A 15677-nucleotide genomic window follows, 5' to 3' on the forward strand; every position below is an offset into this window, starting at 1 on the left:
TGTATGTAATACATGGGAAGAATAGGCATTCTGGCAGGAAAATAATTCCTATCATCCCAAAATTGGTATCATCCGTGATTGTACTCAGTCTTATTCTGGCAGAGCACCATTAATACATCACAGTCAAAATAGCCTGGTAAATAAAGGACCAGATAAAGGTTGTACTCTTTTTATGCCCCCTTGCATTAGGACGGCATGCTGCTTTCGTAAGAGTTATAGCTCTGACCGTCATCATGGGAGGAATGACACCATATAGCATGTGCCTTCAGATAGCCCTTGTGCATAACGAAATCCCACTATCCCAGTCGTTTTTGACATCTGAAAAGCCAGGGATTTGCTAGAAAAAATTGTGGGACTTTGGGATTTATTTGTTCGCCTTCGACATTTGCAATATTGGAGTAATTTCAGGACTTAAGTAGAATACTGCAAAGGTACCATTGGCAAAAAGCATAACTGTGGATTATTTCCTAGCACTGGTTTATATGCTGGTTTAGAAGTAAGACCACAGCAGCGTGTGGTTTTTCAAGTACTTATTATGTACTGAAGATTGACTGGAGGCTGTGTGCAGGAGATGCAGCAAAATACTAAAAACTTTTGGGGCCTCTATGAAAGGTCTCCTTCAACATAACATGAAACACTCTCTTGTCAAATACCAGTGTTGTACATAGCGGCGCTTCTAGTAGCGCCACTACCGTATTCCCTACTTTTTTCAGTAGCGCTACATTTTACATTAGTAACGGAAAAAGTATTTCCGCTACAAATACGGGTAGCAGCAGACTCTTTCTCCACTGCCGCTACTTTTCATAATATAGAAGACGTGTAGAACACAGAGAAAAAGTGAGATAACAATGAAGCAGAATTTCTTCTTGTCATTCCTTTTAGTTACTTGTTAATCAGGCAGACTGATGAGACCATCTTCCTCAATTTCACTAACTTTCATAAAGCTAAGCGCAATTGAATATAGTTAGGAATATAATTTGCGTTATTCTGTGAATTTTCTAAATTTTTAGCTCACATTTGCGAAGCGCACACAGGTATGTATAACATACTGCGTAATATTGGCTACGAAGCTATTTTCCGTCTTCCGCAGATGGAAGAGTTTGAGGTTGGGATCCGCGGATATCTTGGACAAAATACTATCACTGCAGAAAAATCATCTTGTGCTTCAAACATTTTGATGGGAAAATTATTAAATGCACATATGCGCTGTGTGCATTAAATTGTCTTAAATGCGCATCATCTCAAGGTCAAGATCAGTGTGAAATAATATATAGTATTGGATGTAGGTAGTGGTATACTTTATACTGCATGCTTTCCCTCCTTTTCTTTATAATAAACATATATCCCCTTTAACTATGTGAGGGAACTTAAATATTACATCGTCTTTAGACACATTCGACAACGAGATGCCTATGGTAAGGTGTTGCATAGAGAAGGGTACGGTAGCGGATAAGTAGCGACATAGTATTTACGTTACTTTTATTTGGTAGCGATATCTCGTTACTTTTTTAAATATGTAGCAACTAGTATTAGTACTTGTATTTGTAATCTAGTATTGCGCTACTTTTCTGTTCTGTTCTGTTCTGTTGAGTTCTGTTGAGTAGCGGGTAGCGATATTTCGTTACTTAATTTTGGTAGCGGGTACAACACTGGCAAATACTAACCACTTGGAGTCTATACAACCAGCCTTTCCTTAAACATTAAGTTTCCTTTCCTGTTTTTTGTCAGGTTTTGATGCTTCGATGCTTCAGTTTTGTAAGTCGGAAACTTGGTTTAATTCAGTATTAAATAAATCAAGTGGCGCTACACGTGATGACTGCGCATAAAACAACTGGCCAGTGGTGTATCCAGAAAAATATGGGGCGTCTAGAATGCGGGCAGACAATTTCACCATTGTTTCCTTCTCCCAAATGCACTGCGAAAGGTACAATTTTGGGATGGCTTGAACCCCCAAATCCTCCCTGGCTATGCAGCTGCTACTGTCCCTCATATTACAGGAGAACGTAAAAAAAGCTATGTCACTTTTTGGGGCTCCCCGCCATTGGGGGCACATAAAAACTCCCGCATAATAAAACACAATACAAAACATTAAGTTATGATGAATGTTTTGATTGAATGTAGAACACTGAAGAAAGACACAAAAAAAAATGGACGCCTTTTTGCATCCATGCTCGAAAAAGTGACAGCAATAGCTGTATTGGCCACGCGCGACCACAACCTATCGCGAATGTCACAAACATGTCCAAAACCGTTATTGAGAAACTTGACCGCAAACTGCAACGGACGCGCATTCGTTTCAAGCACACACGTCTGGGACTGTTTACATATCATGGCCACAGCTTTGTGCTCTCCCACCTTCGTCTCTTGGCTGTTGCATTCCCTAACTTAGGAATCTTCTCAGCTTCGTCTCATCACAACCACTTTGCGTTTCCTCACTGTTGGGACATGTGTATGGTCGCTCCATGTGCCATTTGCATGCTGCAGCCAGCGCGCCAAGCCTCCCTATCTGCGGGCGGTGTACAGCTCCCTGTGACCGCCACATAGCGCACCTCGCTTTCTTTTTTTAAATCTGCTCTCTGATTTCCTGCTGCACCAACCAATGGCAAGCCGAATAGGACGCCATGAACCATGTACGGCCTTGACAAAACTTCCCTCGTACAGCTATCGCTGTAAAACGCATACAGGATACGTCAGAGTTACATCTTCAAATGTTGTCTATGCATGCTGTCTCTGTTTTATCGCAATCCCAAAATTCCAAAGATTGAAAAAAAATGACAAGGGATTCTCGACACTAGTACATGATGACTTCTCACGGTACTGGCAGGGTCGTGGCAACAAGCGTCGTGTAACAGACAATGTTTTCGACAACTTTCAATTTCTATATGGGTATAAATTTTTTGTCACGAGTGAGTATGAGGGTGGGATAATGCTTTGATGAATGGAAAACATCAAATACATTAATCTGGTTTTGAGCCAACGAAGGCAAAGAGGGAATACGAGAACAAAACAAAACCAACAAAAACCAATTAAGTTACGTATGGTGCTGGATTTATTGTGACTCATCTTCCATGTTAGACTACTACTTGCTATGTTATATGTGCCTTGCACGGAAATCTGCACTTTTCTGCAAATAACTTTGTTGCGAGTCTTCGTATCAAAAACAAATTTTGCTTTTTGTTTCGGCACCAGTTTCCCAATCGGGTACCGCAATAGACTTGACAGCGAAAGAGACTGAAATCATCAAGACGTCGGTACATATCAAACCACTAGCCCAGCCATGTGAATGGAATGCTTTTCACCGTTGATGATGTAGAGTTAGAATTATAATATTTGGAGCAAATAAAGTGTAATTTCCAATATTCTACAAAAGAATGCGAACAGAAGTGTGTGTCCAGCTCCCGAACCTCATAATGTGCTTAATTCCAGCTCTTATCCCCCACACAATACACAAAGCAGCTACCTCACCCTCTTGGCACGATGACTGGCACAACTCCTTTGCAGACAAACGCACTTTGAGTACAGATTAGCCATAATTTGTTGTTGCACAGAGTGTGTGGGGAAGGCGAGGAGATGTGCTTGCCTAAATAAACTTTGTAAACATCACAATACAGCTGGCAGTGTTGCCAGATTGAACAATGTTGCTAAAATTTGCAAATTTTGTAAGGCACTTAGCTGTTGCATAACATAGTTTGCTGTCTCTTTTCAGCATCATAAACTGCTGAGTGAGACACTTGACAAGCATAAAAGTGGTGCAAGGAACAATGACATCCTTGTTTTCTTATCTACAGGATGATTCACTCATGCCTCCTCATTGTAGCTTGATTCCATTTTTTGACACCTTGTCGCGATGCAGGAATAATGATGCAAACAACGTGTGTGTCATGGCAATGGGGCCACATAGTTAGGTGATTATTTTGGTTGGACATTTCAGGTTGGTGATCCAGTGGCGATTTGCTTCCCGCATTCAGCCCCAGATGAATGCCTTCTTGGAGGGCTTCAACGAATTAGTTCCTCTACAGCTTTTGCGAGTGTTTGACGAACATGAGCTCGAGCTTCTTATGTGTGGCATTGGCAAGATAGATGTGCGTGACTGGCGCCAACACACAGTCTACAAGGGTGGTTACCATGCCAACCACGTAGTGGTGCAGTGGTTCTGGCGGCTGGTCCTCTCTTTCAGCAACGAAATGCGTTCACGGCTGCTGCAGTTTGTCACGGGTACCTCGCGAGTGCCCATGAATGGCTTTCGAGAGTTATACGGCAGCAATGGACCTCAGCCCTTCACATTGGAGAGGTGGGGGCTGCCAGCCAATTTGCCTCGTTCCCACACTTGGTGAGTCGAGGTTAAGTGCACTTTATGCTTTGTATATCTCATCTGCCAGCCCACAGAAAGAAAGAAAAGTACTCTGGTAAAAAGCACTTTGAGGATTCATCCCATTGCCCGAATGTGTTTGCATATTGGCTGACCATCATCAAATGCAGCATCATTGGCAGCTCAAATCAAATTCATTTTAATACATTGGACACCTTCTACAAGATACTGTTGTAGGTGCCATCGACAAATTAACCCGCTTTATTGACATTGATTTAGTGGAATCATGCATCGACCAAAAGGATCGTATTTAGTCGCACTTGTTGTACCCGAGGATTGGAACAGTACTTTTTGTTTCTTGTTTTAGTTGGGTTCGAGTTGTGGTTCAGCTCTGCAGCAGCGCAAAATATCGGTTTGAACCAGTTTAAACTGGTTCAAGAAACTTGTTCAGGAAAGTGAATTTTGAGCAGATATTGTCATGAGTTAAAAGCAAGCACATCCTTACGATTCTCAAATAACACAAATGTATTTTTATTGTTGTTCTTGCCGACACAGCAGTGGTTCACATCAACAGCGCATATTACAAGTCTGCATTTCGGGTGCAACGTTACGGCAGCATACTGTACTCTCTATGTTCACTTATCGTATATACCCTGTCACATCCTGCTCAGGGACGGCAGCTAACAGTCACCAACCTCACAAGAACAAAATTGCAATTGTGCCAGTTAACATTACGTAGTGTGCTTGCTCAGTGTTTGCTCAGGCACGTTGGACCAAATGCACAGTCAGATGCTACATTTTCTCCTTTGGGAGCAAGAAATTTTACTCTCCCTAGCACCCACAATTGTGTTTGGAATGTCATTTCAATTTACATTTGGTGTCCGAAGTACCCAATGAATGATCTGTGTGAGATCAAGCACCGCCAGACTCCAAAACTAACACAACTTAACATAGCACACTTGGGTTGTAGGTTTTGTTTTGTTTAGTGTCTGTTACAGTTTCGAATTCGTTTGGCAATGCGGCTCAATCCGCTTTGTAAATTGTAGTTCTGATGTGTCACAACGCACGTTACATGTGAACCGTTTTGCAAACCTGTAACCGCCTCAATTTTTTTCGGTTCAGTTCTGGTTCAGTGCAACGGAGGGAAAAATATTTCAGTTCGGTTCAGTTCAGGTTCAGCAAAAAATATGTGTTTTTAGTGGTTTTCGGCTTGCGTTCAGTTTTGGTTCCAATCCCTTGTTGTACAATTCTGAAGAATTGGAGCTGGCGTCATTTTTCCGTCAACGCTGGAATCATAAACTTTCCATACAATGTTATCATCCATTCCATCAAGTGCTGAAGAAATTTCAGTTATTTTAAAGCACAATGACATTGGGAAGCACTTCTTGTAGTGGCACGCAGACGTCCATGAAACTGAAGTGAAAACCACTAGGAAAAAGGCTATCAACAACGAGCTCCAATGATCATTTTCTTCATTGGCTTCTACAACACATGCTTAGGGTGGCTTTTACCATAGGTGCAGGGGGAACAAGTACAAACATTTAGGAACTTGAGGGTGCATTAATTATGCCAATTTTTGAGCACAAATTGAACTGGATGTTCAGACAAGGAGCATTACAAAAGCACATGTGGAAACAATGAATAAACATTGTTACCAGCAGGTGAACGCATGTACAGCGACAAGGTTGCTGGATAATACTTGCAAGTTTTTTCATTTGTGACATTGCAAGAAAGAACAACTAACTGTACACAGTATTGTATACTCCTCATTGTATTGGAAAACTATTGGACTTGTCCAACTCAAACACTCTTGTAGCTTGATTCCATTTTTTGACACTTTATCACGATGCCTTGTCCCACCCCGTCGCATTTATCGGCCCGTAGAAACCAAACAACCTTCAACAATGGGGTCGCATATTTTATTTCAACAATTTCACTATATGTGAAGACAGTTAGTTAGGTGGTAAGGACAATGGCACATGAGAAAGCAATTGAGTGCTCAATGAGTGCTTGTGACCATAGATCGACAAGTTACCCATCAAAAAGAACTCGTTACAAGTTAAGTTGCCGTGTGAAAAATATAACTAAGTTACTAACCAAGTTCTTCAGCCTGAAATGTAACTCGCAGTTACGGAGTTGCTTAAAAAAAGGAACGAGTTACCGTATTTTCACGCGTATTAGCCGCACCACAGATAAGCCGCAGGACTCGTTTTTAGATACATTTTGAAAATGTTTTTGCAGATAAGCCGCGAATAATACGACGCGACGCTTTGTGCGCTAAACCAGTGATGCACAAACAAAATCATTAGAGACGCTCAACGCTCGTCGAAGCCGTACTCCTTGCCAGCTGCCCTATTCCCGTACTGGTCCGCGACGTCGACGACTTTTAATTTGAAGCCGCTGTCGTAGCTGTGCCTCCGCGTTGGAGCCATGCCTCACCTCTAACTGCCGTGCCCGTGTCCACGAATGCTGCTGCTCTGGTCAAATGAGAACTGACGCTTAGCTGACCACGTTTTATCCCGATGTCAGGTGTATTGAACCCTTCCTGTGGGTCTGCCGACAAAGGAGACCGTAGGGAAGGCCATAAACCCTGTGGTCCACATTCCGGTGTCGGCATAATGTATAACAAAGGAGATCAGTTCTAGTGTTCTACTAAGATCGGAATGTGCCCTTGTTGCGTGTTTTTCGTGGATTGACGAGTTAGTGGTGTTCCAGGAGACATTAATCACTGTCACCCCTTTTGTTAAAGCTGCGTGGGGGAATGTATTCGGAAGGTCGGTCCACTTGAATGCGGACCCGCCCTTGTTCAGTATTGTTCGTGCACTGGCAGGGCGGTCCTGCTCCGAAAAACATGAGGCACTGTCAGCCATTTCGTTTAATCTATGGTATGGGGAAAATACCAGGGAAAAATAGCCATCAGATAAGCCGCAGAGCGTCCGCGAACAACAAAAATCGCGCATAAGCCGCGGCTAATACGCGTGAAAATACGGTACTTCCAAGTTACTTCGGACACAAAATAGCACTACAGAAGTGCGGCGTGTGTGAGCAGTTGAGTTAGACCTCGAGTTGCCTGTGGAGGAGTGCAACAGGCTTAGATCGTTTTCGTTTATGTAGAACAGTTCCAACGCTTTGCATCCTACTCCATGTGGGCGCACAATGGTTCAGGTTCATTTCAATGGCAGCGGTTCCTACTTCCTGAATAGAATAGTGTCAGTGATTGAATATCACGCTTTATGGCGTAAAATGCCATGAAAGAACCAGAGAGAAAGCAAGAAAATATGTGGACGTGAGTGAAAAGCGAATTAAAAGCAACTTGGAACTTAGTTTAAGTTACTTTGGCAAAGTTACCTGAAAAAGGAACGAGTTCCTCTGAAAGTTACCGCGGCACAAAAGTACCGAGTTAAACTTCGAACTCTGCTTGTGACCAGCAGTCTCTTTACGTGAACATGTGTCTTACATATTTCTATTTACTCATTATTGCTGTTACAATGGATGTTAGAATCAGTGGCGTCACAAGGGGGTATGGTCCGCACCAGTAGCTCTTTTTCTATGCGGTCACATAAGGAAATCTCTGCAAGTATGTGATTTTTTCATGTGGTATGATATTATGTATTGCATACTGCCTGGTATGGAAAGGGGTGGGGTGATGCCACTGGTTAGAGTGAACATGCATAACTGCAATACTAGTAGTAGTAGCTTTGAATGGACTATACCAGCAACATTTTTTGGCACCCCCTATATCCTGTAGAGCTTGCATCAACAGTATTTTTACACATGCAAATTATATTTATTAGCCTTTTTTCTTCTTTTTGCCATTATGGCCATTAGCCATTTATAGCCATTATTAAGCCAAAATATCCACCTCAAGTTTTCTGATGAGCTATTTTTTAAGAGTAATTCCTAAGTAAGATTTCTACGCAGCTTTAATCGTCTGGACCTGCCTATGTACGAGAGCTACCAAGACCTCCGTGAAAAGCTAATCCAGGCCATTGAGGGTTCCGAATCCTTTGGTGGTGTCGACTGATCAACAAGACACTTGTTACTAGAGCCGCTGTATCATACTGTACAGTTGTCAGATGCCCATATATGCAGTTTTTCCCTCCAAAGGCTCAATAAAGACATTTGCTCTGCGTTGCTATCAAACTCATCAGTTGTTTGCAAATTCAGAACAACAACTTTAGTTCGAGATGATGAATGGGGAGTACTCTGCGCTGTTGGTCATGCGGGCAATGAAATAATGAGCCCCTTCAAAATGTGCATCCAAGTCAGCATATGCAAAATTATTGCTCAGATGAAAATCCTTTTTGGTGTCAGGAATGTTTTTCCAAGGAAAACCCAATCTTGCATACTGTTAACACTCTAAAAACTGTGCTGCAGTCGAGGGGCATCAGAAGTCGGTCTCCACATGGGGACCGAGCCTAAGTTTCATGGCTTGGTACATCGAGACTAGCAAATAAAATAAAAATAAGCCCAAAATAAAACGTACTACATGCAGTGCGAAATTACTTGAAAGATGCTGCTATGAACACTTTCACCAATCTTCCAATGACATGCCGAATAAGATGCACAGATGTGGCATCTCCTCAGTGCTTAAACAATTAAAACATAGAAAATACCATATTTTTAGCAAAAATTCATGACAATATTCACGTGGAGGTGCTATGTCACCTGCGCAATCATCCCACTTCACCAAGCGACGTAGTCAATCTAAACATAGTAAGCGGCAAGTTGCATTTAATTTTGTGATGTTTTCTCGATAAGTTACCACATTTTGCTGTATACCTTGGCATGCTATATTATTTTAATACGTCTACTCTTGCAGCTTTTTGAAAGTGGGTCTTCACTGTTTTCAAATTATGGGTCATTCTTTTAATTTTCTACGTGCGGACTAAACACGCGTGTATACGGTGTTTGGGAGAAGAGTGGATGCCTGATCAACTTTGCATCTTTACGCTTTCGATAATTGCATCGTTTCCAAATTATAGGTCATTCTTTTAATTTTGTACGTTCTCATATTATAAAGTGCGCATCTGATAAGCCCGAGTGAATAATTATTCCCCAGAACCGATTCTGTACGACCGTTGCTTGCGTTGGTTTCGAAATCTCTCGTCGTAGTAGCTCGGAGGAACTGAAATAGCATGGCTAACCAGGAAATCCCAATCCTCAAGCCTTATTGCATTCAGTCACTTAGGCAATGGCCGGTCTTTCTCTTCGCTTCGTGACAATACATAGCCATATTTAGGTCTGGAATGTGCTTCATGTCAGAGAGGTATATATTCATGGCCAAGTAACAAAACTCTTCTCACTTAAAAAATGTTAGCTGTAGTAACCAAAATTCCAACTGATGAACATGCAAATCCTGTAGTAAAGGACGACGAAATTTCTCCATTGCAAGAAAAGGTGCGGACAAGGTGCAAATTCTCTGTAGAATTGCGGTGACACCAGTATTCTGCGAGTATGGTGTACGGATCTGCTCCTTGCAGCACCCAGGTGGAGCCAGCGTCCTATGTCCCCTACTGGCGCTGCCCAAAATTTGGGGTAGTCAAGGGTCCACCTCCTCGCTTGGTTTCACTACGAGATCTCATTGTGTTGTGGCATTTGGCATAGGAAATATTCAGCCGATGATACGCCTATAAAACTCATGGACAGATATTTGGGCATACTTAATGTGAAAGCGCATCACTTGACCACTTTTTGGGAAATTCTATTGTCGCCGCATTTAGGCGTGATCAGACTTGCCAACATAAATACGACGCACAAATATGTGAATGTACACGTATACTGAACACGTCTGGAGACTAGTTCAATTTCTCTTTTTTTTTTTCCCTCTCACAAACAACAACAATAATAAATTAAGGAGAAGTGATGATGACATGGGATGTTTTCCTGTGGTATCCATAGAATACTATCCCACTTCAGAGGTTAATACATATGAGCGGATGAATTCTTACAAACAAACGTATTATGAATTATACAAAATCAGTGTTGTACGGTGTGAGTTGCGGTTTCTCGAATTATTACGTATGATCGCCGGGTTTGCATGAAGTATTCAGATTGTCAGCTGAGAAAATAAATTAGGATTAAAATTACTATGTATGCTGAGCTGGAGTTCCGAGGACCGTGTGGCTGACAAATTATATCTGTATGAACTCATATGGAACGTTGATAGCACTTGATTTGCACCCTGCGGAAGTGTTTGAATTTATGGTATTGCTAAATTTTTGTTCAAAAATTCAGAACGGCACAGCAGTGTTTAGACTTTTTGTCATTGAACAGTAGATACGACACAACAGTCCAAAAACACTTGATAAGATCTTTTTATCTCGTCGTTAAGAAAATCTTTTGTAAGACGGGTGGCTATATGTTCCCGCATATTTTCCTACACGCTTATTGTTCGTTGACATCCGTCTGTATTTTTTTCTTTTTATTTTAAAATTTTTTTTGCGGAATAGCAAGCAGACATACTGTTTGTCTGACTTTCCATGCTTTTTTTTCCCTTGTAATAAATATATTCCTCCGCAGTTCGTAAGAATGGCGCGTCTAGAACCGAAGTCTCGCAACATTCCCGAATTCCACAGTGAATGTATCTAAGCAGTAACCGCAAACTCACGTCATCCCACGCCAGCAACTAAAGTATTTAAAAAATCGAAGACACTGGCGCGAGTGGACAGTAGCGACTATTGAACATTTCCTTCATTCGGTGAGGCTTGCTGGACCGGCTTGCGGTGTCCCATATATGTTTCATTACGAAAAATTATGGGCTGGCGGTGTAGCCCATAAAGCGACTTCTCAAGTGTGTACTGCCCTGAGCGATTAACAAAAGCTTCGCATTAGTGGCATTAGCCGGCGTGGTGCCTGGCTGATCTTCCCCTTTCTTCTTCCCTTTTTCTTCCTTCTTTCTGCCAATAAATCCCCTCCTCAGCGGATCCTATATTCAGTGAACAAGGTTTCCTGAAAAAACTTCGGGGCCGGCTCTCCTGTTGAACAGAAGGAGGACGGCTGTGAAGCCGCCCAGAAGGCACTACCCAAATGTTGACACGTGGCTAGAAGAGGGCGCTGCCGCTGCTCGAGAAACGTTGTTGCAAGGAGCGGATAGGCATATTTTTCACGATTACGAGCCTGCCCGCCCGACACGATGCCCACGGAACGCGCCCGCTGTCGCAAAGCATTGCGGGAGAAAGTGAAGGAAGGAAGGAAGAGCGCGTGACGTCAGATGTTCCTCGGCATCCACGGGCGGCTGCCACGTGAACGGGATAAACACGGCGAATACCGAACAACGCCTCAACATGTTCGATTCGGAGATCTCGTGGAAGCATGCGTGGAAGTCTCAAGTCTTTTTCGCTCTCGCTCTCTGTTTTTATCCGCAGCGGGAATCAGACGTACGTCAAGTGGAGGTGAAGATTTGTGCCGTCCGTTTCCATGAAAATACAGAAAGGACCGCTCCTTCTTTCATCCTGATGTACTTCGTTGACAAGCCAAGGCTAATGAGCACCCCGGAAACACTTCATTAGCATGTACTTTCTTTTTTTTTGTCGCGAAAATCAACCTCTGATTGCTAAACAACGGCGAAAAGAACGGCAGGAACTCGAACAGGAGGAACAATGTGCGTCACTTCCGTGGCCTGCTACGGCGGCGCGGTGACGCTCACCAGGGGTTCAGAGCGTTCCGCGGCCGAATTTTATATCGCGATTATGGTGCCATTTCAACGAATATGCGTAAACCTTAGTCGAATTCCGCATTTTTTTGGTACACACCGCAATATGAGCTACAGCCATGCAGCTTGCAATAGAAGTTTCCGTTGTCCTTTAAAATGGAATATCATATACACCCTGCCCGATCTCTGTACATGAAGGTGGGGGGGCACAGCACGGCGTCAAGGCCCCTTCCCCATGGACTGTTCGGCTGAGCCAGAGGGCGCTACTGTTTACGGCAGTCACTGGCAGTCACGGCCACTAGTGGCGATAGTGCGAAGTTTTCCAAAGTAGCGCGTGTTCTCTCATCACGCACATGGTGCGTGCTGTGTCAGAATGACGAAGTTGTGTTGCGCTCCTAATAAGCCGAAAGAGACCGAGGATTGTTCCCTATCGTAAGCCGGTAGAAGGGAAACCGTCAGCAGCGCATATGGCAGAATATTCTCGGACAGGCTCGAAATACGAGTAAAATGTGACCTCCAGGTGACGTAGATCTAGCATGATGAACTAACACTGGGAACGGGACAGAGAGAAGAGACGACACGACAGGTGCGTCCCGTTCCCAGTGCTAGTTCATCATGCAAGATCAACACCTGTAAAAAAAGACGACGAAGTTGTATCGCGGACCGCACGCGTCTTCCATTCGGTTCGTGACCATTAAAGAAGAAGCACAACGTCTGTGACCAGTTGTCCGATTGCTTACATTTAGGTGCCGAAACCCGGGAAGAAGACTACTCAGGAAAGCATTTGGCAACTGGACCGTGCCCCATGGATCGTCTCAATCAGTTAAGAGAACCTGTCCGTGAAAGGGTTGCGAAGCTTACTTCGGAGATCATAGCATCTCTCCAGGAAATTCCTTCTTACAAGACCCTGCAGCTAAAGCTCGCACTACTAACCCGTCACGCCACAGAACTCCGTTATCTGGACGATCAGATATCAGCCATTATAGACTTGGACGACATCGAAACCGAAGCAGAGGGCTGCGACATGTATCTGGAGATGATAGTAACTGCTCAAGTGCGCGCTAGCAAGGTTCTGGAATGTTCAAGACGTACCTCAATGACTGCGAAAAGGCCTACCTTGAACACTACACGATTTGCGAAAGATGATCCAGAAAGATCCACAGCAGATGCTTTTCAGGAATCTCTTCAACGCTTGAACGACAGAAGACACTATAGCGACAACCCTGAATTCGTTGTACTGGCATCAAGTGACTGCTCCGCAACTCAGATTGAGCGTCAAACCATGGAAACTTGCGGAACCAAAATCACAGGTGCTGCAGTAGGCCAGGTTCAACACGGGGATACAATGTGTAGTCTCAAGATCTCCGCTGATGACATCTGGACTGGTAACGGAAGAACCTGCGAAGAATGCGAACACCCCACGGATCAGGGAAATCATGAAGTCTCCTGTACCACATCAGCAAAGCAGACATTACATCCAACTATGACTTTGGCAGACTCTTCCGACGTCTACGACCGCGGACATCCTACGACCTCTTCCAGTGACATTGCCGCTCAGGCTGCTGCAACTAACCCCATCCTTGTGAACAAGAAAGGCAATACACGTACGTTTGTTCATGTCAGTCTACGTCCTATCACGCTTCGTAGGAAGAACTGTTCCCTACGTCACTTTGTCTTGCTACGTCTTCATCGGAACATTCATGTGAGGTCACAGGGCCACCACGCACATCTCTCACGTAAGGGTTGGATACTGGAAGCACCTTCAAATAGCCATGATTCTTCGCAAGTGCCTCAGCAGCGCCAGACAAGATCGTTCAGCCTATGTGGTTCTCTACAGGACTTGTAGGACTACCATTAGAGCCTGACTGAAGACCACTCGCTTTTGTACATCGGTTTTAAGTTTTTGTGTTATACGTTGCGTGTTTATGTATATTGTATCGTGGATATCGTCTCACCGTTGGCGCCGGGAGTGTAAAAAAACGACGACGACGAAGTTGTATCGCGGACCACACGCATCTTCCATTCGATTCCACTGATCTCTATGTATAAAGGCTGGATCGCGTATGGGAGAGGGGCTCGTGGGAGAGAGGTACGCATTCGGGCCGCCATGTTGGTGGGCCCTAAAACGCTGTGTGTGCCCATTGGAAACAATGGGAGGCAACAGAGATTGTGAGTATTTATTGCGCTACAGGCGTTGATCATTGTTTGTCGTCACGCGATTTTGTAAGGTGCCAGTATACTGATGTATCCTAACAGTGTTTCGCAGGTGCCCTGCTTTTCGATTCTTAATAACGTTATGTTTTGCATTCCGAAACTAGACTGTCACTGCAGTGCAGCGCTGGGAATTGTACTACAGCACGTTTCCCAGCCAATATTTCAATAAGAAACGATGTGAGGTTAACAACAACCATGTATATAATATCCTGTGCTGCGTTCTGGACAAAAATTTTTCTGTCACGAACGGTCCGGGAAAAGATATACTCGCATGACAGAAAGATATCGTTCTGTAGACTCTCAGCCGTTGTTTTAGCCGTGTATGCGTTTAGTATGATTTATATCAAGCATCGCCGCAGAAAGAGTCTTTTAGTGAACGACATGGGTACCATGCCTCACACATATGGACACACCGTCAAGCAGCTCAAATAATTACTTCACGCAATTCGTTCGCGCTCGTTAGAACAGTTAGTCAGGTAGTGATGTAAGCTTAATCAATTAACTTACTTAGGAAGTGGTGACACCCGCTTGAGACACAGGACTTATCTCTTTTTGAAGTACAGCCCTTCTATGTTTGTTTGTTGCTTCCTTCATTTGTTCTGCGTATTTGCAGGCGCGGTTGTGCCAAACTGAATGTCCATCCAGCACTGGCTTTGTCATGCTTGTTATGTGAAGCACGTTACAAAAAATGCAGCTCCACATCTGAAACACCAGTCAGTATCATCGTCATCTAAAAGGGGCACCGTTGTGAGACCAGACACGCTTTCTGGAGATCTTCTATGGCACTTTCCGCAGTTTGCACAATTTTCTTCAGCATCGAAGTCTCTCATAGGAACCACTTTCATTAATGACTCCCATCTTACCCTTTGATGTGCAGGGGCCCCCTTGCACTACACACGTATGGTCTGCAAATTGCAACAGAACGATTTGGAGCTTGAAACAGTTGTGCTTTTGTCATTTTGGACCTCGTGTATCCTGTCTGTGAAGCGTAAACAAAAAAGTCTAACACGATATGCTTTTGTAAAGAAGATCACTGATGATGAGTAAAGAGAGTATACATTTTTCAAGTTCAACATTTATTTCTTGCACTTATGCGTTTCAGGATACAATGAACATGCAGGGAGGTCGCAAAAGACTACATTTATTGTTTTGTGACCTTCCTACAATGACAATATATATTTTAGGGATGACAATGGACAGGTACACACTCTAAATTTGTAGCACTCAATTTTAGGTTGGAATGAGCAAAGAATAGCAACTTCCCTCCTGATATTTTCTCATATATGCTGAATTTTAAATTTAATGTGATCAACGGTAGATGTAAACAACATCAGTACCAGAGAAATGCATCCTCAATAAATAAATTTCTTCTTATAGCATATATGTGCATGCCTATTAACTGAAACGATTATCACAGTTCCCTGACATGTTTTAATTTCTGAGAGTGTACTGTAGAGGCTGCTTAGATCTACAACAGTTCACACAAGGTATTATATACTG

General features: G+C 43.3%; 1 protein-coding gene across 4 annotated transcripts in view; it reads left to right on the forward strand.

Moving 5' to 3' along the window:
• LOC135389176 (E3 ubiquitin-protein ligase NEDD4-like) overlaps positions 1-8443 on the forward strand; it is a 68841-nt gene extending 60398 nt beyond the window's left edge. For all 4 annotated transcript variants that reach the window (XM_064619236.1, XM_064619238.1, XM_064619237.1 and 1 more), the window contains 2 exons: positions 3932-4330; positions 8231-8443. In XM_064619236.1, coding sequence (XP_064475306.1) covers positions 3932-4330; positions 8231-8333 — 502 coding nt within the window. In that variant the 3' untranslated portion in view covers positions 8334-8443. The remainder of the gene's footprint in view (positions 1-3931; positions 4331-8230) is intronic.
• The last annotated feature ends 7234 nt before the right edge of the window (positions 8444-15677 follow it).

This window comes from Ornithodoros turicata, chromosome 3 (assembly GCF_037126465.1).
Source record: "Ornithodoros turicata isolate Travis chromosome 3, ASM3712646v1, whole genome shotgun sequence".
Taxonomy (NCBI): domain Eukaryota; kingdom Metazoa; phylum Arthropoda; class Arachnida; order Ixodida; family Argasidae; genus Ornithodoros; species Ornithodoros turicata.